We start from the raw sequence: 27998 nt of genomic DNA, 5'->3' as shown, positions 1-27998 counted from the left end.
CACTGTGACAGGCCAGATTTCCTGTTATTTACAGATTTCAATTTCCTGTAATTTTTCGAAGACAGGATTATATGCAATATAAACGAAATCTAAGACATGAAACAGTGAGTCTGCCCATACGCAAGGGAAACGTGTAGTGAAACCAGTTTTTTAGGAGGGCAGGCTCATTCTGCTATCAGCAGGCACCGGGCTGAGCGAGCCACAAGAGGGAGCGCCAGCACTGTTCAAAATGCCACAAAACGCGAGGCAAAGAGCCAGGACCAGGCAGCGTTGGATGCCAAGTCTGTTGCCAACATCCTGCTTTCCAATTTGTACTGAAAATCGATTTAATTTCCTCTTCAGCTTTAATGCGTTACAAGTAATTTTTCAATACTAATCTGGGAGAGAGAGAGAGAGAGAGAAAGGTATTCGTAATGTTCAGCTTGAGCTGGATAAATGAAATGCAGGGGCAGGTCAGAGCAGCAGGCAAAGTGGCCTTGGGCATCAGAGGGTGGGACTGAAAGGCTGCAGCGCTTGCCTGTGGCAGAAGAAAGGGAGGTCGGCTGTGCATTTCTCCCTCCTGCTTTTGCTGCAATCAAGGGAAGGACTGGGGCATGTGCAAGTACCAGTCCAACTCAAAAGGGGCACCTACTGCCAACCTTTAACAGCAGCAAGAACAGGCATCCACACATGCCGGGACTGTTCCAGCTTCACCCCTCTCCTCCTCTTTTCCTTTATGAGAGAAAAAAAAAAAAAAAAAAAAAAAAAAAAAAAAAAGGATCCTTAACTGTGGTGAAATAGACTGACAAAAGAAATACCTGACAACAGACACTTTCAAACTGAGACGTTTATATGTAGGTCAAATACAAGTTTGTGAAATATTCCACCATCAGAGTCAGATTTTTCTCATCTCTTATCTCTGAGTATTATACAGTCAAGTTCCATTCTTGAGCTGAAGGTTGTTTAGATAAACCAAGGATAAATGTATTCTTAAAGGCTGTTCTTTCTGGATGGTTTAGCACAATATAGTGCTTGAATATCCATTTCAATTAGCTGTTGCAGTATTCTAGCAGAAACAGCAGCAGGATACTGCTGTTAGGCAAAGGACAGCAGCACAAAGGATAATGCCTGTGAATACTGATCTCCTGACTGATGTAATCATTGTGACAAAAGATAATGTCTTAGCAGTATAAGACCTGACTCTTCTGCATGAAGTCAGATACATTCATCATAAACCTACCTTCTTTTGGAAGCTGAAAAAGGAGGAAGGTCACAAGGCTGTGGAGCAGATCTGCACCACACATCCTGCAGTTTCTTGCCTCCATGGGATCCAGGGCAGCAGCAGAAGCCCCTGCACTGGCAGGTCAGTGGACACAGCTTCAGGATTCATGACTGCCTCAAAACACAGGGTGAGGGGGGATCCTTTCCCCAGCATGAAGAGGATGCCAAAATGCCTCCCAACAGAGTCCCAACATACCAGCTGCTGGGAGGCAATTTAACCAAGGCTCCTGCATTTGCAGGTTACAAATTACATTCTAGATAAATTGTCATACGCATTTTTCCAGTAATGCATGAAATCAATGAAGCATCACGAAGAGAAATGAATTGGCTCTGAGGCTATCGCAGTACTCGCCACACTTGCCACTTCCCTTTGCATGACAGGATCATGACAGTTCTTACCAACTAGTTTATTTAAAATATTAATGAATAATGTACCCTTCCCATCTCTTATCATTTTGCCCTTCACACTTTCTCCTCCTTTTTCTTAGGCTGCATTTGTCTTATTTTATGAACAGCTAATGGTCCAAATGGCAATGCTAACCATCTTCCTCTTCCATTCCCTGCAATGGGGGAGAAAGGTCCCGCATAAGTCTCCGCATCTCTGCTGTAATAAACTAGCCAGTTGCAACATCCCCAGAATAGACCAAAGACAGACTTGAAATCATAAAAAAAAAAAAAAACAACACAAAAACAAAACAAAAAAACCCAAACAAACAAACAAAAAAAACCCAAACCAACCAACCAACCAACCAACCAAACAAACAAAAAAATCCCAAAACCAAAACCTCAAACCAAACAAATCTGTAAATAACCTGGTGATACTCAAAGACTGACTGTTACAATACTTAAATTCTGTAGCAGGGTGTGAATTTTGCATCAGTGCTGCAGTTACCCACAGAAAACAGTTAAGCTTAAAAGATGAGCAAATAGGACTGCAGCATGCTAACTTCACGTATCCACACTTACAAAGCTAGTGACACTTTACAGACTATAAGAACAAGTTACCTCAAGCAGTTCACAAAATTTATCATTTTAAGCCACCAATTTACACAATGTATCCAAGATAAATTTACAGCCATTTTCAGTGTTAAGTTTTCATATATTGTTACATAATTGTTCGTGTGTTATGTATTATAGTGGTAAATATGTTGCAGAACAGTTATTAAAAAATTATATACTGTTACTGGTAATTATTCAAATTTTACCTTCATAAATCTGAACAGTAGATAGTTTCTCTTTACAGAGCCTATACTTGCTATTTACAAAGGTCAATTGGAATCCTGAAATGCTATTGTTTTCTCAGGACCTAATACTACCCTTCAAGCTGTATCCAACAAGTGATGATACCAAACCATCTCCCTCTCAGTGGGGAAAAAAAAGTATTTCACCAAGAGCACATTGATATAAATAAAGTTTATTTAATCACTCACCGAAGGCTCAACACACAGAAAACACTAAAATGCCAAACATTTTGTTAAAAGGATGGAATCATTACATGGAATGCTAATATACATCTTTCTCCCTTTGTAAATATAAATGTGCATAGATGTAGTGATCACTGGCTGAAAACGTAGTTCTTGACATTGCAACGAACACGCTTTACTGAGGGCAGATCTTTGACATGGTAAGACAATTTATCTATGCTTTTGTAGCAAAACAAAAAATAACAAATATGAAAGAAACGAAGACAAGTATCTGTCATCTGTTTTCTCTCAGATTATATGATTTAATCTAGAAAACAGAGTGGACTCTGGATGCACTTTTAAACATGACACAGAGCCAGTTTACCAGTGCTAAAGCTCTAGAGGGGTGCACGTGTAAGGAATTTGCCTCTTCAAAATCATGGGCAAAAGCACAAAGTCAGTCACTTGTTCCGAGTTGGTCACTCCCTACTCCCAGGAATTAGCTGAAAGCTTCTACACTTAGACTCTGATTTTTTCTATTTATTTCTGAAGTTTTGTTCTTGACTGCAGGACCAATGGCTACAGTGCCAACAGTTATTCAGCATGTTTCCTTCATACCTCTCAGAAGATTTCTACCCAGAGGAAACAAGTAGTTTCCTAATTGCTTTTTTTACAACTTTCTCAGAGATGGAAAAGCTGCATGTTGCAGATCCACACTGCTCATTTAGCAGACTGAGGCAGAGAAATTATACTTGTGCAACAGATGTGGTAGAGAACCAGCTGCCATAATTCAAAATTAGTTCTCTAACTTGCTCACCCAATGCTGACAGGAAGCCATGTCTGGGGCAGAATCCTGTCACCACTTTGTACCAGCAAAACTTACCAAGATGAAGGGAAAAAAAAAAAAAAAATCTCTATCTGTTCTGTTTACTGAGCTCCAAGACAGACAATCATTACTCAAACTGCAACTTATGCAAAAATTACCCTGCTCTTTTCTAACTATTACTTTCACCAGAGTGCCAGAGCAGGCTCAGGATTAATAAGGATGATGTTCCTGGTCCATGTACAGAATAAATGGATGCAAGATAAAGATGCATAAAGCACATATCCTAACAAAAAAAAACCCCAAAAAATTCAAATTCTCCCTTTTCACTGACCTTTTTTCATTGGTGCTTCGATTTGCATGATATTCTTCACTATGTAGCTTAGGGGTCCCACCAGGTAGCACCAAGAGAATGGCTTGCTGAATACACAGGGACAGCTTTATGGGGGCTTCTGGTTTAACCATAACCCCAGTCATTGTCAACATCACTTTTCCCACCTCCCACCCTGCAAAGCACCAATTCAGACCAACTAAACTGCAGCCAGCTTCAAACATGACTCCTTCTTCCCTGATTACTCTGTGCGCTGGGAATGCTGGCAGTTCGGGGATCACAGAATTACTGAAGCTGGAAGGAACCTCAGGAAATCTCTAGTCTGACTTGTTGCACCGCTTGGCTGCCTTTGGGGCGCAAAAGCTTTTCCTTATATCCCATCCAAATCTCTCGTTTCCGATCATGCTCGCTGTCTGTGATCCTTCCATTATGACTCACCCTGAAGAACCTAGCTCCATCTTGTTGAAAACCTCCCCATCTCTACTGGAAGGCTGCTATTAGGTTCCCCTGAAGATGCTTCACCTCCAAGCTGGTCAAGCGCAGCTCCCCCAGCCTCTCCTCAGAGGCCAAGTACTATAGCACCCCTGACAATCTTGGGGGACTCCACTGAACTCACCCCAGTTTACAGATGCCTTTCTTGTATTGGGGTCCCAAAAACCGGATGCAGTATCTAGATGTGGTCTAATGAGGGATGAGTTGAGGGCATAATCACTTCAGACTACTGGCTCTGATCCTGTCAGTAGAGCCTGGGATGCTGGTGCCCTTCTTTGCTGCCAGGGCACGCTGCCGGCTCACGCCCTGCTCACTGAACAACAGGGCTGCACATCCTTTTCCACAGAGCTGCATCCCAGGCAGCCAGGGCCCGGCCTGCCGTGCTGCAGCATTGTTTTCCTCCCCAAGCGCAGGACTTTGCACTTGCCCTTGCTGAACTTTGTAACATTTCTGTCAGTGCATTCCTCCAGCCTGACCAAGTTCTCCTAATCGGCAATCCTACAACATGCTTTAAGAAAATTCAGAGTAAAGACATCCACCAGCAATTCTGGCACAGACGCAGAGATTTCAGTACTGTGACCAAAACTGAACTGCCTGCAGAGCTTCAGATGCAGAATCCCTTCAGTATTTCACAGCTTAAGAATGTGGTTTCCTTTGGCAGCCCACGTACAGTGCCACTGAAACCGGTCTCAAACCTAAACAATCTACTGGCTGAGGTCCATCATGTTCTCACATCTCTCTAGCTCGTCCCTATATTGGCTTTACTTGGATGACATTTACTTTTGTCCCATTGTGTTTACTGTTCTCATCTTTTTGCTGAGTGTCATCACTGGTGATAATAAAAATGATAGAGGAAGAGCTGAAAGTCACTTTCTTCTTTGGCCTGTCCCCTGCTTTCTGAGACACAACTATTGGTCGTATTGGTTTGTCATTCCCTGTTGTCGGTGTCTCTTTCACGGTCCTATGGAATTTCATCAGGCGAAAGCACAGGAGTTGCAAAAGGCATCGTCGAAACTGCAAGAGAGAATAAATAGAATGAAGTTAAAATTTCTTAAGTGTTCACTATCATGTACGATCCAGTGAAGACAGCAGTATAGTAAATGACCCAAAATAACAGATTTCTGCATATCTCAACCTTGTTCCAGGTTAGTTTCAGTGCTGCAACAAACATGGTGGCTTTTTAGTGGGGACTTTTTTCTCTACACCAAAGAGCTGAATAAGATCACCTAGCCAGTAGAGGTCACTGAAATGCAACTTAATATTTTGCCAGCAGCAAGATTTGCAGTCAACAATCTGCAAAGAGCAAGAGGACTAGGCTCCAAAGTGTGCTATAGGTATTGTTCCCATATTCAAAAATCACATTTAATCTAGCAGGGGAAGAATATTCTCAGGAACACTTCACAGGAGAATGCAGAGGGAAGGAACAAGGGGAGGAATGGGATACAGAGTGATATTTTCTTCTTTTTAAGTAACTCCGGGGTCTGGAATTTTAACAAAAGCATTGAATGTCACAGATGTAAAATGAAATCTCGATGGTTGGTAACACAGAACTAAAATATTCCCATTGAATATGGAAGGAACAGCTAACTAGGAGCCACTTATGATACAGGAAGTCTGTTCTGCCTTGTGACTAAATAATGCAAGGTATTCAGTGAAAGCTCACATCAGTATATAGAATGATAATTCCAGTAGTAGCACTGTTTTAAATGCTCCAATTATGGTCTCCCCCTCAAAAAGTAAAGCATTCAGGTATGGGGGTTAAAGCACACAGTCATTCAGTAGTTCCATGTATGCACACAGCTGAAGCTCAAATATGATCCTTTGGGGAAATTAACTGGTTTTACAAAAAATAAGTGGGCAGCTTCCTCTTCTTTTAATAACCCACAACAAGTCATGCCTGGAATGTATGAAGAGGACTTAAAAACCAGAAAACCCCACAACAACAAACAGGGTCAGGGGCAAACAACCCACCTTTTCTCTGAAAAAGGAGTAGAACATATTTCTCAACCGCTTTCCATTTAGCTGTGTTAAGGATTATTCTGTATTATCCTGCCTGGCAGGATAATAAAACTTTGTTTTTCCAGCTATTATGCAAGAAGCTTTCTGACATGCCAGTTTGGAACAAGGTTTTGTTATAGGAAATTAATCCTACTCTGACACAGGGGAGGCAATAGGTCCTGTTGGGAAGGGGACCTAGAAAGTTACAAGATGATAGCGAAAGATAGTCTGGTGCAAGAGAATGATCAGGCCTTCAAGATTTCAGAGAACGTGGTACCTCTGAGTAGCGCAGAAGTGAGAAATCACAACCATGCTAGAACAGGACAGAGGAAGCATAGTATAGAAGAATTGGATTTAGGACTCCTTCTGACAGCAAAATAACCTAGATGATATGCAAAAATATTATCATTTTTGGTTTAATCTGGAATTAGAGGCAAGTGAGAAATATTTCACAATGCATCTCCAATAAGCATGTTCAGCTGATTTGTTCTTACCCCGGCTGTGACTTTACTGGCATTGTGCCTGGTACCAGTTTGATTTGCTTCTGGGTTTCAGAACCTACAAAATCTTTTTCGGATAAGCTACTCTGCCTGACATCTAGGTACAGTCAGCGCCACTGTATTAAAAACAAACAAACAAAAACACTCTGTTGAAAAATACTCTTTTTGAACATGATTGTTGTTAGGTCCCCATATCCAGGCCAGCTCTGGTATCATGCAGCTGTGCAACCTTGGACCAGCCTGCTGTGAAATGAGCTGTGAGGGGAGAGCTGCAAGATGCCACGTTGGGGCCTCCTGTCTTCGTTCCGGAACAGCATTTAACTTCACCCTTGCCCTTGGTCCTGGCCCGAGCTGCACTGCCTGGCTGATTGGACCCACTGACTTGTCTGCCTTGTCCCTACAGACTGCTGGCTGGCCCGGGCTGCTGCACAGCAATTGCAAACCAGTGTAGGAAATCACAGAAAATTCCATCTGTATAATGAGCTAAAAGGTAATGAAAACCCAGGGAAATCCTTCTGGCAATCATTCATGTTTTGTTTTTTTTTACTCTGTCGAGTGATTCTATTAAACTCCAGATATCTTAACTGTACACAATCTTTGTTTCAGAAGTTTACAATATGCATGTTACACTTCCAGCTAGCGTTCTGGTTTATAATGAAGCTATTTTAATGTCTAAATAAATCCACCACACTGCTTAACTGCATTCAGTGGTTATCTTCACGGTAATGATGATTTACAGAAAAAATGTATAGTTTTCCAGTTTCCAGGTATTTGACATGCCACTGATAACGCCAAATACTTCCATTCTCTCTCCGCTCTCTAAAGCGCTGAAATGAGCTAGTTACCACCACTAAATCAGCAGACTACTTTTCGTAATGAAGATTACAAAAGCAGACAAAAATAAAAGCTTGTTTCACATAGATAAGTATGTCTTCTTAACAGTATATAATTTGTCTCCAAAGAACATTTCACTGTCATCCACATGAGATTCTGGCTTTGAATACAATGAAGCTCTGAGAAATGTTACTGGTCTAATGTTTGAAATACTACGCTGAGTTGTTCAATCCTTGTGTTGCCATAACAGAAGAGTTAGAGGCAAGTTTTTTCTTCCTAAAATACAGACATCGGATATTCTGAATTTTCTCTGATGGAGTTCTGTTATGGTAAGGGAGTGATTCAGGGGAGGCTTTCTAGTTGTAACCCATTTCAAGGATAAACTGTCAAAAGCAGACGCTTAAGTTTTGACACTCCTTCCCCTCCCTTTCATGTGAGTGCTCGTGTGTAAATTCAGACATTTAAAAATCCAATTTTTGATAAGGTAGCACTTTAAGTTCCATCAGGGATTTTAATTCTACTAGATCTTTACCATTTATCCTAGCTGTTCAAATTTAAAAAAAAAAAATACCTAGGCTTTACAGATTAAAGTAAATCAGATCTAAACTCCACAACTATGGTATTGGCTACTAATTATTCAAGTAAGAAAATCTTTAATTTACCTACCTTTCTACTCATGAAGATATAGATGACTGGATTATAAGCAGTGCTTGACTTGGCAAAGAAAGATGGGATGATAGCTACAGTTGGAGTTACAAGGTTGCTATAGCCATATGTTACCAGGAGGGAGACCACTGCATAGGGCATCCAACAAATAAGGAATGTGGAAATCATCAAGAAACACATTTTAGCCACCTTCTTTTCATATTTTAGAAGTTTGATCACTTGCACAGTCTGGAAATCTTCCACACAGCGAAGCTATAAAAGAAGAAGATAAAATGTAAAGTAAAATAGCTCTGTATTTTACTTGAAACTGAATAGTTCTATGTTTATTTATAAATAACTAATTCACCAATTTAGTTTTAGGCACAGACACTATACACCTTATCTTGTGAGCCACAATTCTTCTGGAAGTTTACATCATGCTTCCCAGACTTTTATTGCCTATATTAAGTGTAAAAACATAACCTGAGGAAAAATAGAATAGCAAATCTACTGGAAAGCAACAAATCCAGTGATAGAACAAAACATACTGCGCTTTTAATTTCTTGAAAACTAACTTGCCCTCATCCACTGGCATAAGCAAGTTCAGATAAACGACCACTAAATGTAAACTGACTAATTAAACAATACTGTAGATTTGTGTCATCAGCAATCTTTAGAGAGAAGAAAATTTCATAAAAAAGATTTCTCTGTACTGCTCCACCACTTAGTTTATTACCCTAAAATTATGAAATCTCTATTTAAAGCAGAATACTAGGCAGCAGGTTCCCAGTGCTATCTGAGCGAGTCATAAGATGTGACACGTACATGAGCATTCTCCATAACAGTTATCAGTTGTGCCAATACTGTTGGCCACAAAGTTGAATGGGTCTGGACTAATTACCCACAGAATATGAAACATTAACACTTCCTGACACTAAAGATCTGGACTGAATTAAAATGGGTTGCCTTAACATGGAAAACTGTTTTAAGAGGGCTTAATCTCCACTTGGAGGAAGAGTTTTACAGGGTTATCATCTCAAGAGTGGCAAGGAGGAGAGAGAGTTCTTTAATCAGGAGAGATGCAGAGTTCTCTTTTTTTTCCCCTTTTTCACAGGAGGATCTTATGTGGATTAAGGAACATGAGCAGTTCCCTAACCTGCCTCCCAGTAAAACTATACAACACATAGACCTTTAGTGGCTCTAGGTTGGTTCTCCTCCAACCCTACATCCTTTCTAGTGGTGCCTGACATGGATAAACATTAAACGTTCAAAAGTTTTGAATAGGAAGTAAGAGTGTAAATTTAGGCTCCAATCCAAGTTTAATATACAGCAGCAACATTATTCACTGAAAATATTACATTGAGAGAAGTCTTACCTGAACTTACCATTCTTACTGCATATAGAATATGGCCATAGCAATAGGCCATGATCCCAACAGGTGCTACTAGACAGCCAAGGAAAAAAAGGAGCACAAAGGAGGTGTCATTGGGGTCTTTTGACTTCCAGTCCACTGAGCAACCTAATCCATGAATTTCCAGTGTGTATCTGTTCCAGCCCAAGAGAGGTGCTCCAGTCCAGGCTAATGAGTATAGCCAGATGTATGTAATAGCCCGCCAAGACCAAGAGAAGTCAATCACTTTTGCATGGACTACTCGAATATAGCGTTCATAGGCAAGAACAGTGAGAGTCATAATTGAAACAATTCCTGTAAGAAAAATAAAGAAAATCAATTAAATCATTTCACAAACATTGCAAATTGGACTGAAGTGCTCTTGATAAATGTTTCCTTTGCTAGCAGGTTAACTCAAAATTAGCTAGCTCATATTATGAATCTAACACCAATAAGCTTTTTGTGTGACAACTCATTACTCACTAACTTAAACAGCATCACTAACTTCAGAACTACTCAGAGCATGGTGCTGGCATGTGACCCATGATGTACAATGGCCAAGTAGGACAAGGAAAAAAGAGACCAAGCTAATACTTCTTCCTAAACGTTACTTCATGAAGAAATCATGCTCCAGGTTTTGGGGTTTTCTTCCAGGCAATTTTTGTGGGTTTTTTTTGTTGTTGTTGGGTTTTTTTGGGGTGGCGGTGGTGGTTTGTGTAGTTTTTTGTTGTTGTTGTTGTTGTTATTTGGGGGTTTTTGTTGGTTTGGTTTGGGGGGGGGGGGGTGGTTTGGTTTTTTTAAGAAAAAGGTGCCATATAAAAATGAGATAATCGGCAGTAACAAAGTCTGTTAGAAACCTAGGGAATTCAAAGTTGAGACTGAAGTCAAAGAAAGCCTTCAACAACTGAAAGCATATCTATGCACCTTTAGCGCGAGCAAAATGTCTAGGAAACTTCCAGCTTAGTTCAAGATTTCCTGGAAGTCTTTGCATTCCAAAGAACAACCAGGGAAACAAAGCATTACATTGCTGAAGGAGAAGACACTGGGTTGTTTTGAGTGTCCTTTCCTATCTTGCTGCTATCATAAAAATATCACAGTCTTTGTTTCAATTATTTGTGCACTTTCTTCCTTTTCTGTCCACCTCAACCCCACTACACACTTATTACCATGTTATGACAGAAATCACAGATTATTTTCAGTTCTCAGCATTACCCTATACAGACACTTTTATAATTTAATGAAGTCAAGGCAATTCTGTCTTGATTAGGATATAAGGATTTCTGTTTCAATGGTCTGTGAAATTTGATGATCAAAAACCAAATTGCCCATCAGGCACGCTTCAGTCTCCTGAAATCTGTTACGATTCAGTCATCAAGCTCATATACACAACCTCTTAAGCAACAGAAGGGTGTATTTCACAGCACTCTCTGGTAATACAAATATGTGTCTAAATTTGTGTACGTTTTATGTAATGTGAAGCACAAGTATTTTGTCATGCATATATTTTTCAAGTACATTCATATCTGTCATAACATGCATTTATATAGTTGTGAAGAGGTTAAACACACAGATTTCACTGCCAAAGAGAGAAAAAACATTATATCCAACAGAAACCTTCAAAGGATATCACAGATATCTGATCTCACTTCGAGAAAAGGATAAGCATGTAAGGAAGACAAATTAACAATAGCACACTCAAGCACCAGCAACATGGATTTTAGGAAGACAACTAAGAATAACAAAATCTAGAGCAACACAGCCTCTGTGTCAAGGCATTCAACAGCAAAACCAGCATATTATTAACTGAGTACCTCGCAGTAGGATGCTTTAAGATCTTTAAGAAAGTTACTTTATCCTACAAGTATTAGAGGATCCCTTTTTACAGGTGATGAGTTTAGAAAGCTTTCTTGATCAACAAGAAGGATTTCCCACTCTAAAGGAAAATGTGCCACATTCTTGTCATGGCTTTCTTCAAAATGAAACAATGGATTTTTTAAAATTGTTTTTAGTATGCACATTTTTTGCCAGCATTATCTTTAAACCTTCATCACAAAGAGAAGTAGATATTGCTGGGCATGCAGAAGGCAAGGTATAGTGCTTTCACAGTTAGTTTTACATAGATTTGTGGGGGTTTTTTCTTGTATAAGTCATTGCTATAGAATTTCTTTTCATGGTTTGAAAGAGAAATTGGACTAGCAAACATGGACTAGGGGGTTTCCAAAAGACTTAAGGTTTGACTGTTTGATGGTTGTTGGGGTTTTTTGTTGGTTTTTTTTTCAAATGAAGTTAATAGGAAGTCCTTCATGCCCTTTTTCAGGACCTAACATGCTGAGAATACATTGAACAATGTGGACTAAGCAAGACCTTAGCAGGAATTAGAAAATAATTACAGAATTATACAGGTACTATTCTACACTTACAGTAGCTCAGGTAAATGCTTTATACAATCAAATGCAGTCTAATTCCTGAAAAGAAGGTAAGGCAAGAAGTTCACCTCCCATTTCTCTGTGCCCAAAGATTAGGAATTACAAAATTTTACCTGCAGGTTATTAAAATCATCAGACATGCTTAAGGAGGAAAATTCACTTCACTCAACTGTAGGCTCAGTTTGCTTACATAGTGCAAAGCAAACTAAGGCTTTGCAATCAGTGGAGAGAAAAACAGCTCTTCAGGGTGGCGAGTCAGAATTCCTAAGTTAACCTCTTGCTCTTTACAACCTTCCTTCTCCCTACAATGGTATTCAGTGGCTAATGTCCCTGTGCACTCTTAATATTTCCCTATCAATTTTTATATTGAGTACTGAATTCTGGCCATGACAAAGTAATCAAAAGCACATACACTTGGTTGAAAGTACAGGTGTTCAGAAGCAATAATTTACTGAGTCCTTGACATTCTCATGGAAGTCACTGGAAGCTCAATATCTCTAAAAATTGGTACTTTCACATAGATCTTTGAACAGTTTTAGATCAAGCCCCCTTCAGTCTGAAACCAGTGCTCTTTAAAGGGATAGTTGAGTTTTCTACCTGAACCATAAAAGGGACCTTGACCTTGGTTAGCCCATTGGGCAGTATGCGCTAAAATGCAAACCCCTGTTCTCTTGGTATTCAAGAAGTGTCTGGCAGCATGCAGGCATGAGGCAAGAAATGGAGGTCACAGCATATTACAGTAAATTCCTCTTTGATGCAGGATCTCTACTGTAACAAGGTCAGAGCTGTAACAGTAGAGGTTGAAGTAGTTAACCATAAAAATAGAAACTGGAAACAAAATGCCTTTGCAAGATAAGACAAAATATAAGGAATTTTGTCCAAAAAAAAGCCTCTTATCTGCTGTGAAGCAATGGCTGTCTGTTTATTTGTGGTAGATGACATGCAGAAATACCTGTAAGAACAGGAATACCGAGATCTGTCCTAAGGAGAGGAGTTTTAAAATGTGTATTAGAAAGATGAAGTCCATAACTAGGGGGCAAAAAATGCATTAATTCTGGTAGAGGGTGCTGTAGATAATGCTGTTTAAGAATCACTTTTGTTTTGTCATTTTTGTTACTTCTACAGTGGGCTACATGACAGAGGAATTCGGAAGAAAACAAAATTTCAGTGTGTTCAATGGGTAGAAGCTATCTTGAGAGTGTGCATCACACCTAAACAAACGTGGTTTTAAATGGGCAGATAAGTACCTTTTAACTCTTAGGTGAGGGATTACCAATAAACTACTTTTACTGAATGAGTGGAATTGAACTACAGGCAGCATTTCTCAGCATTCAGACATTGCTGAGTGGAACAGAAATAGCCAGAGGAACAACTTCTGAGTAGCATCACCAGCATTTCAGAAACTATTTAGTGTCACAGGAATCTCTAAGATTGCACCGCTTTTTTTGCCCTCCTCTCCTTTAACGTTACAAAAAAAGTATGAAAAAAAGGTGTATGAAATACTATTATACTCCCACAGAATGCAAATAACTTCGTTAAAGTTGCAAATTTGATTGTCCATCTTTTTAATACAGAAATTCTAAAGTAACTCTCATGACTTAAGTTAAACACCCATTACTCCATAAGAATCTAGTAGTTGGTCTTTTTTAGAACTGTTTCCATATACTTGACATTAATCCCAGGCCTTGGGAACAAAAATCCAGGTTGATGCACACACAGACCCACCATCTGTGAAGAAAGAGGTGGTATGTGAACTATTACAAGAGCTTGACCCCTATGAATCAATATGCTCTAACGTTATCCACCCAAGTGTGTAACGAGAGGTGGCTAACATCGTTGCAAGGCCACTCTCTATAATCGTTGAAGAGTTGTGGAGATTGGGGGATGTCCCAGAACACTGGAAGAAGGGTAATGTCACGCCCATCTACAAGAAGGGCTTGCTTAAAGGAGGATCCAGGAAATTATAGGCCCATCAGTCTTACTTCAGTCCCTGAGAAGGCTGTGGAACAAATCCTTCTGGGGGCTATCGCAAGTCAAATGAAGCACATAATTGGGAAAAGGCAGCACTGATGCACCAAGGGCAAATTGTGCCTGACAACCCTGATTGCCTTCTACAACAAACCTGCTTGGTTGATGTGGGGCAAGCAGTGGACATTGTCTACCTAGATTTCTCCCACGGCTTTTGATATGGTTTCCCACAGGCTCCTCCTTGAGAAACTAATGCTTTACAGTCTAGACAAGTGGTCTGTGTGGTGGGTGGGGAACTGGCTGACGGGCCACACCCAGAGGGTGGTTGTAAATGGCTCCTTTTCAAACTGGCAACCTGTCACAAGTGAGATCCTCCAGGGATTGATAGTGGGCCCAACACTGTTTAATATCTTCTTAAGTGATCTGGGTGATGGGATCAAGTGTACCCTTAAGTTTGCCAATGATACCAAACCAAGTGGGGAAGTGGACACTTCAGAAAGGAGAGCCATCCTGCAGGAAGACCTGGATGGACTGGAAGAGTGGGCTAACAAGAACCTTATGAAGTTCAACAAGGACAAGTGTCAGGTCTTACACCTGGGAAAACATAATCCAGGAGTGCAGCACAGGCTGGGATCTACCCGGCTGGGGAGCGGCTCTGTGGAAAAGGACCTGGGGGTCCTGGTGGACAAGTTCAACATGAGTGAACAGTGTGCTGCTGTGGCAAACCAAGCCAAGAGGATGCTGGGTTGCATCAATAAGGGCATCACCAGCAGAGATAAAGAAGTCATTATCCCACTCTACTCAGCTCTTGTCAGGTCACACCTGGAATACTGTGTTCAGTTTTGGTCCCTGCTTTGCAAAAAAATGATGTGGACAGGCTGGAGAGGGTTCAGAGAAGGGCCACAAAGATGATCGAAGGACTTGGGAAGCCTGGCATATGAGGAAAGGCTGAGAGAACTGGGTTTGTTCAGCCTTGAGAAAAGAAGGCTTAGGGGAGACCATATCACCACATTCCAGTATTTAAAGGGTGGCTACAAAGAAGATGTAGACTCCCTTTTTACAAGGAGTCACATAGAAAAGACAAGAGGTAACCAGCACAAGTTACTCCTGGGGAGATTCCAACTGGACACAAGCGAAGAGTTTTTCACAATGAGAACAATCAGCCATCGGAATAATCTCACCAGGGAAGTGGTGGATTCCCCAGCATTGGACACTTAAGATTCAGCTGGACAGGGTGCTGGGCCATCTTGTCTAGACTGTGGTTTTGCCAAGGAAGTTTGGACCAGATGATCCCTGAGGTCCCTTCCAATCTGGTATTCTATGATTCTATGAATATCTTTATTAGTATACTGTACAATTTGATGCCTTTTTTCAAAAAGAAATAAAGCTTGTAAAAATCTGTACAAGATAAGTTTTATCTTGATTTTACTGCATAAAGTCTGTGCAATTTGAAGGTTAAGCCTGTGATTTCAAGGTTTCAAATGTTATTACCACAAGTTGTTTAAGCCCTCAAAATACAAGCAGCTGCACAACTCTCAGGTATACTACAGACTGGTGAGCTCTTGCTTTTGATAGAAATAATGACTGTAATTCTTGGCAACATTTTTCCAGCTTGCAAAAGTTTCAACTATTGCTTTTTTATACTTTAGAGTTAGGAATAAAAAAATTCTCAACTGGTAGAATCTTCAAAACTGTCAAAATTACTTAGGAGTTTATGTTCCACTAAACATCAGTGGAACCCAAGGTCCAGTTTTGCACTGGGGGGTGGTGGAAGTCCTTGTTTTTTAATAGGACTTCAGTACAGGCAAGGGCAAGACTAGAATAGAAAACAATTTTAATTTCCACCACCCCCATTATGCATCTTTTCCATTATGCATCTTTTCCATTATGCATCAATATGCAACCAAAGCACATCTGATACTTCTGACAAAAACTTTGAGAAAGAAGCAACACAGATCAGCTCATGTAACTAGAATAACCTCATGGATACACCGTTAAAGTATGAACTGACTTTCATATCTGCGAGTGATCTGCAGCAATGACTGGAAACCTTATATGTTGTTTGAGTCTCCCAACTATTGGGAATTTCAGCTGTTCTGTGTGCACACTTTGTGGCAACAAATTCCATTACGAAGCTGCAAAGCCATAAAAGCAGAAAATGCCCAAGGGTCTCGTACAACTCTAAGTAGCGAGAGCCTGCCACCTTCACAGATAATGATATGAACTAGTAACACTCACAGCAGCAAAAATCTTGAAAAAGTCTGTTCAAACTCAACATGCCACAGTCAATGTGTAACATGCATTTTGACAGTCTGCAGGGGTTTTTTCCCGTATGCTAATAGCACTGTCAAGTTCCAACAGGTTTCTACACAAGACAAAAAAAAATTAATGAGTTATTTATATCTTATTTGGGTACTTACCTGTACCTCTGCTGCACTGATCCCAAAGATAGAAAATTTAATTCTCAAATGAAGAAATTATAATTAAATGAGAAGCGCAGAAGGGAGAATTTATACATTTTGGTAGGTGAAATTAATTCAATTACAGATTAGCTCCGATGTCAAGGGATGGTTTCAAGCAGCATTTGTGACATATTGAACATCCTAGAGAGTACTGCTAGAATTTGACAGCTCTTTGTTATGATTAACAAATGGAACAGTTGCATTTCCTTTTGAGATTATTTTAAGTTAGTTGCTTTTTTCTCCGTGGTAATGTAAGATTCTGTTAAATCTGCTCTATTAACCTACTAATGCCAAGAACAAGATAGCCAACAAACATGACATAGAAAGATGCAGCTACAGAATAATTGTTCAACCTACATATAAAGTCATAGCTTTCATGAAGTAAACCAGAGCTTTTCACAAGACCTATCTAGATGCACAGTTCAAAGGGTTCAGTCAGAAGTCATTCATTTTGAAGTCACTCGCAAATAGATTTAAGTGCTCATTTCTTAAAGGGCCTGCTTCTAATAAATTCCTGCCCCAGCAGACTTATTTGCAGAGATCTAGAAGTCAAATCTTTAATCAGACTTTCCATCTTTAAAGAAAATAGTTTCTGAATCAATAACTATCAAATAAGCTTGCAATGTACATGCTTATCAGTTTGCCCTTGAAGCTAAAGCTGTTATATCAAAATAATTTCCATAAAAACTAATCCTCTAGATTGATGTGTTTTGTTCTGCAAGATAACTAGCAGAAGTGTAAAAGTGGTTTCGGATACACAGTTAAAGCTTGAAACAAATAGATGAAAATTCACCTTTGTGTCATAGGTGCATTAGATATAGTGCATATCAGCTTGTTGCCCAGATTTTTCCCAGCAAATGTCAATGAAGCTATAGAGAAGGCCGAGTGAAGTTCCTTATGGTCCACTGCAAAGAGTTCACGAGTGAATCCTGGAGTCTTCAAGCAAAAGCCACATTAAACTTTAATGGAGCCTCTGTACATGAGGCCTTCATCCATTATTCACTTTGAATTTTAACCCAAAGCTTTCAGAATTATTTCATTCTAAAGATCTCCCTTTTCTATACTAGGCTCCACTTCAATATCTTTCAATCATCTTTCCACTGTTAGTGATTTCTTTTTTAAAACATTGTTTCATCATAAAGTTTATCTTGCATCTGAACAGGTCACTCTTTATGGTCAGCTCACATTTCTGTATCTTTGCCCAATATTAACACTAAATGCTTATGTCAGGAAGGAGGTAATGGTTAGATAATCACAATTAAGGGGCTTAAATGCAGGACTGTGTACAAAGCAGTACAAAAGCACTGGTCATTTGTGGTTTGGCTAAACCTGTTAAATCATCTCAATAAGACATACACCTGAAATATAATGCATGTGGTGGATCTGATGGGATATCTATGCTGGACATTAAAGATTCTCTGCTTTTTCTGTGGTCGTTAAGCCTTCTTGGCGTAACCTATATTTAAAAACAATTAGGGGTAACATACAACCGTAGCCACCTTTTTTTTTAAACACTATGCAAGCCTCCATAAAGACCATAATTTAGTTTGGATGATATTCATATTTAAATTAGAGGAAAAAGTGGTCTTACTTGCTATACCCTTCTTTTGTCTAGTCACTGAACTTCTAGGCAAATTTGAGCAGTAGCATTATGGTATATGGTATTAATTTATCTACTTCCAGTCATAGTTGCATATTCAGATCAAAAATTACAAAGAAACTTGGAAGTTTGGTTCTACTGTAAAAAATAATAAATTCCCAATGCTGACCCAAGTTAGCTAATTCAGGTTAGAACAGAAGTAAAAACATTTTAATTTGCATTAGCAATCGGAATTCCACACTATAGCTAAGTGTTGAAAACAACTTACAAGAATGAAAAATATAACCTTCCTGTTACAAATTTCACAGAGAAAAATACAGATTTATTCCCCCCCGAGTATGGCTTAATTCTTAACATTGATTTCTTTATGTTGACTGTAGCTGTGATGTTGAGTTTCAAAACAATCCCAGAACTTTAACACTAAAGAACAGGTGTAAGTGTTCTCTAACTACTCATATGCTAAATAAAGCACAGAGGCTGGTAAGCATGTACCTGGCAACACTGTGGTAACTATCCCTGGTATTTCATGCTGTGAAATTAAGTAATTTATGAGACTCCATATCCTGTGAGGTTGAGGCTCTCTGAGGCAGGGGAGGAGGGGGAAGGTGGTGGTTGTGTGTTGTCCTCAATGTTATCTCACAACAAATAGTTGCAGGCATCTGGTATTTAGCTTTATGCTGGCTAAGTCAGCAGACTTCAGGGTCTCTTTCATATGTGACACTAGTATGAATCATCTCTTTGCAAGGCTAGGTCTTGGATATTTCACATAAGCTGATGGAATATCCTTCAGGTACATAACATGTCTGGCCTGATGCCACAATTCCCCCACAGTGCTGAGCTGGCAGTTTCTGAGTGGAGCCATACCCTTGTGGAGCAGTAGGAGCCAACTCCCAAAATTTTTAGCTGATATGGCAAGAATAAGAAAAAGGAACCCTATACACAGTGTTACCTAGAGCAGACACACACACACAAAAATCTCATATAAGTAGAATATTTGTCACTCTCTCAAAGATTCTCTTAAGTCTGTTTTCAGAGCCATCCCTGTCAATCTCCCCACTTGCACACATAAGCCTGTCTCGTCCTCTATATTCCTCCATCTTCGGTATCTCTTTTTAAATCCCGCTGCCTATAAACACATTATTTCATATCACACATTTTGGTGGGAAAGGATGGCAGTACATGGCAGTAGCAAGCACAGCTACTGGGTTTCCTCTTTGCATGCTCAGAAATCAAATTGAAAGGCAAATCTATGACCATAAAGAATCTCAAGTCACAACTACCATTAAAGATGTGAGAATACAGTCCATTCATCCACAGATAACAAAACCTGAGGCATCTAATACATATGCCGATTGAGATATCTGTCACTGCTCCTACATGCCACTTTCTGGTGCCAGTCCTTTCAATAAATTGGCCTACTAGCACCCCTGTGAAGCAACCATGAATCTTTTGTTTCAAGCCACTATAAATTAAAGAGGACCCCATCTTCCATTTACTCTCTCCCCTCCTCCCTGTTCCCCTGCAGTACATTGATTTTGGGTCAGTTTTGGTTGGCTGGTAAACGTCAGGTAACAATGCCCATTCTAACTACAGAATGTACAATGTTATTTAAGTCAAATCTTGGCAGAGACTTGCCAAGAGCACGCAGATGCAAAGCTTCTTGTGCTGTCCCCACAGAAATGCAGTGCTTTGCATAATGCCATACACTTTGGTGGCAGTTCTCACCAGGAAGAACCTTGCCTTTTTTAGCCCACTACATACTCACATCATGCGTGTTCTTGTGCTGCTTCCAGCTACCTCATATATGGTTTATGCATGTGGATGGCTCCATTTTCCATGTACAATTCAGTTTTTGTGGCCTAGAGCAGAGTAAAACACTGAATTCTACATACCACACCACCCCCCCAAGCAGCTTTTCTGGAAATTATTTAGAATTCATTCCAAGCAAGTTGCATATTTTAATATGATTAAATATGTGCTGATTATAAAAAAAAAAAAAAATAAATTTGTTACAGAAAGCCATTATGGTTATTGTTTGGATATTAGCCCCTGAAACAAGAACCTGTACTTTTCTTCAAGCAAGGGAGAGGCAAATATGGGAATTCATTACTTTACTAAGAGTCAAAAATATGCATTTCAAAACAATTTTTAGTTTTTACCTGAAACAAATTTTGTTATGCTTAAAGCTTCTTGAGATACTCAAGATCTATGTATTTTGATTCAAGACTAAGGCCCAAGATTCTGAGGGGTGATTTACTCTACTAGCAAATCAGTCTTCCTAACTCTTTCTGAAAGACTTGACTGCTCAGTGTTTAATGATAATCCTTGTTTGATCTATAGATTTTCATCTCAGAGGATACTCCTATCTGTAACTACTGATTATAAACATAAACACTCTTTGTGCTTAGGATCTACAGATGCTAGTTTGAGCTTGATTTAAGCCTGGGCAATTACCCTAGCATGAAAGACATCATTCCTATTTAAGCTGCCTAGGTCAGATGTAGCAAAAGTGTCTTCTTGTTTAAGCCATTAGCATGTGGTTTCTATGTTGCAACTCTTCCTCCAGTAGCCAGCCATTCAGAGTCAGGGAGGAATGATAAACTATTTCTTGTTGTTTGGGTTTTTTGATAGAAAATTCTCAGTTTCGCTATTTTTTTATTGTTTTCCTACTGAAATACTGCATTTGGGGTAGATTTGATTATGTCTAATACGTGATAATTATTTCTTCTGTACTCGGGGTTTTCCAGGAGTCATATTAGTCTGGATACATCATTAAATAAATCAAGCCACACAGTGTAGGTCATCAAGGAGAAGAGGGCGAAACGCATCTGAGCAGCAGTGCATTGTCCCATTAGATGTGTGTATTCTGACTTTATAATCCTTAACTAGAACAAAAACACTGCAACAGCTTAAGAACAGAAGTGTTAGTTTCAACTAGTTCTAACAACCACAATTGCTTCTGCCCTCCCCATGCAATATACAACTTACTTGCATGGTTCACCATATTGCTCCCCCCAAAACATGGCTTCTAATTTGGACAGAGGGGGGGTATCAGGTATGTATGTATTCCTGAAGAGTGAGCATCTCTACAGAGCAACTACAGCATAATGTAGCAAATGAGATTCAACCTTGAGACAGACCACAACTTCTGTCAAAGGACGTATTTTCTATATCAATTAATCTTTGACCTACACCCAAGTCCTGACTTACTATTTTGCATACCTAATCAGAGGGGAAAGCCACTCTTCTGCAATCCCTCCTCACCCCCTTCATGTTTGAAAAACGAGACAGCAGCAATTTAGTAGAAGCAATTTCTCGTCCATGGCAAGACAAGGTACTATTGCACTCTGTAGTTTTGTATTGCAAAATACATAAGCAGTCTATCTGAATTCAGCAATTAAGTGTTACAATATGTTTTAGGCAACAGCTATGTATCACTTCTAATTTTTCAACAAATTTTAGCATCCGCAGTCAAATATAAGTAGATGGAAATCACTTCTCCTAAACACAATAGACTTCAAATATATTTTATATACACCTTTCCTATAAAACTACAGTGGAATTAATCACCTCTTCCACATTCAATCCTGCAAGTGATTAATTCACTTCAGAAAAAAACTGCTAAAGCTGAAAGCATGCTGATTGAGTCTCCAGCTGTCTATAACCCAAGATCCTAAAACTGCCTGCTGAGTAACCACAGAAAACATTTTTAGTGAGATTAAATCAGCACATATAACATACATTGGTAATGCAAGAGGGTGGCACAGAACATCATTCTTTCAGTGTGCAGAGAAGAGCCTTAGATGAATTAGCTTACAATTATATACAGATAAACGTTTTTGCTTTGTTTTAAAATAGGCTGTAACCAAAGCCAGGTTCACAGGACAGTCTGGCAATTAATCCTTATTTCAGTATCGTGTGTGTTAGAAGGGGGGGGGGGGGGGGGGCAGATCAGCTTGCCTTAAAATAAATAAATAAAATAACCTTAGCTGTACACTCTGCAGCATTTCACAGAAAAGTACAGTCTGTAAAACCATTCACATCTTCCCATCCTCCAGTTCACGTTACTGAAAGAGAGTATACACCTGGATCTCAACATTTACTTCATAGCTCATCAAGATCTAGCTGCTGTATACCAATGGTGACTTGTCCAGAAGGGTCATAATACTTCCAATTAATTTGAAATTACAAGCTGCCAGTGTTTATTTACCCTTATGAGAACAACTTACAGTTAGGAAAGACAGAGGTCTCTAATCACACTTCAGTAACACTAGCCTTTCAATCACAAACAATTAACCTTTAATAATATAAAGCCTACCCAGAGCACACCTTTACTATGCAATCTTCTGTCAAGAGACTGCCTCAGATACATGATTTTGGTTCCTGTTCCTCAAGACAATTCATCAACCAGTTTTTCCACTCCTTTCTTCCCTTGCTCAACTAAACACATAGAAAGCTTTAGAAGAACACTACTCACAGGTGGTTTAGTTCCCATTTCTTGTAGCTGAAGTGATTTATGCTTGAGGTACATATGTATGTTCCACATGATCAGACTAGCTTACTTCTGAGCTCTCAGGGCCTATTGCTATGTACAGAAGGCATTAAAGCAGACATCCACTGCCTGTGGATGGGCAGGATACAAACTTCTCTTGTGCACATCAAGTTCTGCCACCGTCACTATCATTTTAAAAAATCTTGTTTGTCTGTTTGTGAAAAGCCCTGAGCCTGTATTCCACAATTAAACAAATTCTTGCTTCAGGTAAGAGGGTATCCATGTCTGTTAACAAAGACATTTGGGTATGTTTAGCTGCCAGGTGTCTTCTTTAGCAATTACACCCAAAAACCTATGCTTTCAGTGACAGACAGCAAACCTCCCAGATATGAGTTGTATTAATTGATCAGATAAAGACATGACACAGATCTCTACTACTTGCAGCTTGGTTGACTACAGACAGGGTAAGCGTTACAAGCTTTTACATAAAGAGAGGGTGGCAGACCCAGCGAGACCAGGATAGAGTTGACTGCACACCTCTGTGGAAAGGTGACCCTCAGTTTAAAAACGTCACTTAATTGAAGTAGCTACCATATTCCATCAGGATACATCACCTGTTAAAACATAAATACTAGAACTGAATATAACTAAATTACATAGGGATTACTGTCTAAGTCAGACAACCATGTCATCAAAGCTTAGACTAAGACTCGTCAGTTAGTCATCTGATCTATGTCATTTTCACCACACTAGTATATGGAGTGCTAAGAATGACTTTGTAACAGCAAAAAGAAGCTCTTTTCATGGCCTCTGTTGTGAAGATATATGTATCTAAACTGTTTCTTGACTTCAGAATCTAATGAATAAAAGAAAACTGGGATTGTTACTTGTGTGACAAGGACAGATCTTCAGTAGTCAAAATCACCAGTTTTGCACTACAGCAAGCAGATCTCTGCACATTCTAAAGGCTCAGTGGAAAGCTTTCAAGTCCCAGAAAAAATAGCCAGCAGCAGCATGAACAGCAAGTTTCTGAGCTGTCAGAGCTGCAACACAAGAAGCAGATACTACTACATGGACTTGCCCAGCGATAAAGTTACAATAATGCAGAAGTAGACTTTTGCAAGGAACACAAAAAATAGCCACTCATTCCTAGACAATTTGTAGTTTTGTCGCCACCTTCAACTAAAAAGTTCCAGAACGTGAACATTTGCTTACAGTGTCAAAGTTCTGGATCTCACATGCCTCCAAACTGCTAGACTGGCTGATAAAACAAGAAGCACTTTTATCATGGACATTTTCAGATTCTCCCATCCAAAATTCCTAGGAGAAGTGTAGAGAGGGGCCTCCTTCTTGTTGGGGGCAGGCGGGGCAGGGGAAGTTGTTGTCATTACACAACAAAGACTTCAGAAAATGTAGATGCTACCAGTTTATTTTAAGCACACATTCCACCTATGTATTTAATCATATTGACAGTCTCAAGAGGAACACAGAAATACCTTGATCTTGGCTTTCAAAACAGTATCAGCAAAAACATTGTAACAACACATGACCATTTAAAATAAAGCTGCATGATCACAGTTTTCACAGTGAGTCCTGATTATTAATTACAGTAATTGGAAAGAATCCGATTTTTAAAACTCGCTGAGAATTAACTCTGAATTTAAAGTGAAAACCATATTTTTTTCAAAAAGCAGCTTTAATCATGTGTCCCAAACTTGTTTACTGTCAGGGAAACCTCTCATTTATACGTCAACAGATGCAGAAGACAGCTCACACCAAGTATTGGGGCTTAGGGGCTGTTCTTCCAAGAAAGAGTTGCATAAGGATTCTCTTCTTTGAACTTAAGATTGAACAGCCTTTGGACCTGAAGGGCTGGTACAAAAAGCTTACATAGCAATGTTCAAGTTCATATTCAAGAATGTAATTGCATACCTGTAAACAAACAGGTTTTGGTCATCTAATGTAAAATGACCTGGACTGGGTCCAATCCCAGCACATACCCACTGCAGTAAAGTAACCTCACAGTATTTGTTATTATTTAACAGACTCCATATCCATGGTATCAGAACTACCACCGTTTTATTCTAGAATAGTCTTTATTAGTTCACTCTGGTTTACTGAGCAATTGAAAACTGCAAAGCTGAAACTACTCTGCTTAGTTAATGAGAATTTCAAAGCTGCCAATTTTGTATGTCTTCTGATCAATGAATGTACTTTTTATTCCCAAAAGTTCCTGGGGGACAGAGTGGAGGATTATCACGCTTTAAGCAGTGCTTGTACGCATATTACCTAGCAGACTTCCATTACATTACCTTCCCCACCACCCCAAGATAATAGCTGACTTGGGCTTCTCTATATAAAGACAAGTGTATTTATAAATATAATATCTGGGTACTCTGAGTGAAATCTTCAATCAGTATCTTCACCACCACCACCAGGAAAAAAAAACCACCCCAAAACCCTTTCAAATTGCTGCTCTCTTCATAGACATATTACAAAATGAAAATAGAAGCTGTGGTGGCAATAGTCCAGATGGCAAACACCCCGCGATGCTACCTGCAGGGCATAATTTTTTTCCCCTCTCCTCAGTATTGACATGCCCCTGATACCATACTCAGGTGGGGAACCACTTATCTTGACAAACAGAAAAAAAAACAATCTTTCTATTTCCAGCTAAGAATATGAAAACAATACAAAATATACAAAAATGTACAAAAGGAAAGCTTAAGATTAGACGTAATTTTATTAGGTTAGCATAAAATTATAATAGCCAAGTTAAACATCTTTTATTACTTTATATGGCAGCTGAACAAAGTAAATTCAGACATCAGATATTCCTGAACATTAAGTTGTGCATTTACTCTCCACTTCCATATGACAAACTACATACAAACACACACTTTTCCAATACATCATAAAAAAATTTCTTCCCACTGAAAAACACTATGGAAGAGGAAAATAACGTGACCAAGCACAGGAAGATGTAATTTTGCAAACCAGTGGTGCTAGCTTGACTACTCTGTAGATAAGGCCCATGAATTTGCCTACATTTCTTTGGGAATAAATTTATTAAATAAAGGGATACAGGAAAGCAACAACACTGAATAGGTTTATAGTGCCAAATTAATACTCCAAAATAAACAGAAATTTAAAAAAAAATCACATGTGATCAAGCAATTTACTTACCAATTTGTACCTCATTGTTTCTACTTGTTCTATCTTTGGAAGATGGCAAAAGATTATTACAGTCTGTTTTTTAATATTACCCCTACTGTGCATCTTGATTTTTGACCCTATGCTTTCATCAAAAATAGTAACTATAATATAAGGGATAAAGATAGGAACAGAACCGTACTTCACTTCTATGTAAGCTTAACGTTCAGCTGCCTGGCAGAATCTGGTTGGCAGATGCTGGAGTTTCTCAAGTATCTGAACTAGCTGTGTGATATAGACAGCCTTATGTTAGCTAGGTTCCCTAGCACTTTTTCTAATAACACTAACAAACAAATGTCCGACAGCTGTGCACCACAGGAATCATCCAATACCAAACTTTGCACAAATGACTAACTACATCCTGCATCCACCACAGCTTCCAAGACATAAGATTTTTGCTGCACTATGCAGTAGCAGCCAAATCAATCATAAGCAACCACGCACCTTCATCCCAGCAGCCCAGCAAAGGTGGACTACAGGGCCACGTGAAACAAAAATTTGTGCAGGAAAGCTACAAAGCTTGCTAAAGACTTCAACTTGCCTTATAAGAGCCAATTTTCAGTGCATACACATCGCATGGGTACATTGTGATCCACTCCAATTTATACACCTCTTCCAGAACAAAGGATCTGACAGACGCTTTAGATTTGGTTAGTGATCAGCCAAGCACTTACTTTCACTGTTAGAAACACAATCCTGTTCTTTTGCAGCATCCTTTATCAGTAAAGACAGAGCCATGTTAACAGACTGCACATACATAGCTGGACTGCAACCTATTCTTCTGCAGGCTTCTGCAAAGGGTACGTATGAATGTCAGGAAAGAAAAGGGTAAACAGCTTACAGTTTTTGAAAATGGAAGCAGCGGAAGTACTCCTCCTGCAGTGCTAAAAATCCCATTTCACAGGAACGGGTGGTTTCCCCAACACCAACTGTGGCACTGTTATGACTGAGAGATAGTACTTGAATTTCAGATACGGATAAAGACATTCAAGGCATTGCCGCACGCTGGGCAGCTTCACAGACACGCGTCCGGACACCGGGGCGGCTGCAGCCCTGGGGGTCGGGGGAGCGCTGCCCCAGGACACGGCCAGGTTCCTTCCACCGGTGCCACCGAGGCGGGACACCGCCGACCCTACGGAGGCGTACGTGCTCCTTATCCACTAGACCGCAGCGCTCCCTCATATAGAATACAATCTTTTACGCCCACGAAGTCTGCGCAACGCTCGGTCAACCCCGAGACCCCTTTCCGCAACGCTGCCGTCTTTTCCCCCGAGTTTCCCGCCACAGCGGCAGGGGCGGGAGGCCGAGAAACCGATTCCCGACGAATTTACTGTTTGCTCCGGACCATTCTCCTCAGCGCTGGCGGCTTTCTTACCGACACCCTGCCGTGCGGCGCCGCCGGGAGGGGGACCCCCAACCCCGGCCCCCCGCCAGCCTCCACAGCGGCGGCTCCGCACCCGCCGCCCGCCGGGGCCGGGCCCCGGCCCCCGGCAGGGAGAACGCCTCCTCCCGCCCCGCCGGGTCGGGGAAGAAGGGCGGGCGGGCGGCGCCAGCTGAAGCGGGACGAAGGGGCTGATCGGGGGAAGAAACTCCTGGGACCAAGCTGTGAGGGACGCGGCGGTGGCCTGAGGGAGGGAGGCGACGGTTGAGGCGGGGGTACGTGACGGCTGGGGACAGGCGGGGAGGGGGGACGTGACGCGGGGCCCCCGGGGAGAGCAGGCAAGGGGAGCGAGGGCAGCCCAGAGGAGGGACCCGGCGGGACGGGGAGGGACAGGAGGCGACGGCGGCCCCGTCACCCACCAAAGAGGCTGTTGCTGAAGCCGTCCCAGACGCAGCCGGCGGCGTCCCACACCCAGCGGCTCCTCAGGCAGGACATGAAGGTAAGGCTCACGCCGAAGACGGACACCAGCAGGTCGCTGAGGCTGATGTTGACGAGGAAGAGGTTGGTAGGCGTGCGGAGCCGCTTGAACTTGTAGTAGAGCACCAGCACCAGCAAGTTGTTGCACAAGCCCAGCACGCCGATGGTGGCGACGAGCAGCGCCAGCAGCTCGTAGGTGCCGGCGCTGAAGAGGGGCCGCTCGCCCGGCACCTCCTGCTCCGCCGCCGCGGGCTCCGGGCGGCTCGTCACGCCCGTGCTGTTCCCGGAGTGCATGGCTCACGG

At 40.7% G+C, this 27998-nt stretch overlaps 1 protein-coding gene across 1 annotated transcript; it reads right to left on the bottom strand.

Moving 5' to 3' along the window:
• Positions 1–2404: 2404 nt before the first annotated feature.
• On the bottom strand, positions 2405–27998 carry OPN3 (opsin 3). Its single transcript, XM_049830723.1, has 4 exons — positions 27638–27998; positions 9672–9991; positions 8308–8559; positions 2405–5323 (listed from the first exon to the last, which is right to left on the bottom strand). Exons 1-4 carry the CDS (start codon positions 27987–27989, stop codon positions 5060–5062), a joined length of 1188 nt encoding a protein of 395 aa, XP_049686680.1. The 5' UTR covers positions 27990–27998; the 3' UTR covers positions 2405–5059.

The sequence above is a fragment of the Accipiter gentilis genome, chromosome 28 (genome assembly GCF_929443795.1).
Source record: "Accipiter gentilis chromosome 28, bAccGen1.1, whole genome shotgun sequence".
Classification (NCBI taxonomy): Eukaryota; Metazoa; Chordata; class Aves; order Accipitriformes; family Accipitridae; genus Astur; species Astur gentilis.
This window is presented reverse-complemented; position numbering and strand designations above follow the sequence as displayed.

Bases quoted from the DNA above. Each gene is read 5' to 3' on its own strand.
- OPN3 (XM_049830723.1), bottom strand. From the start codon at position 27,989: ATGCACTCCGGGAACAGCACGGGCGTGACGAGCCGCCCGGAGCCCGCG. The intron at 9,992-27,637 runs GTGGGTGACGGG...TTTTTCTTACAG, and splicing joins CTTCAGCAACAGCCTCTTTG to GAATTGTTTCAATTATGACT. The intron at 5,324-8,307 runs GTAGGTAAATTA...TCTCTCTTGCAG, and splicing joins ATATCTTCATGAGTAGAAAG to TTTCGACGATGCCTTTTGCA.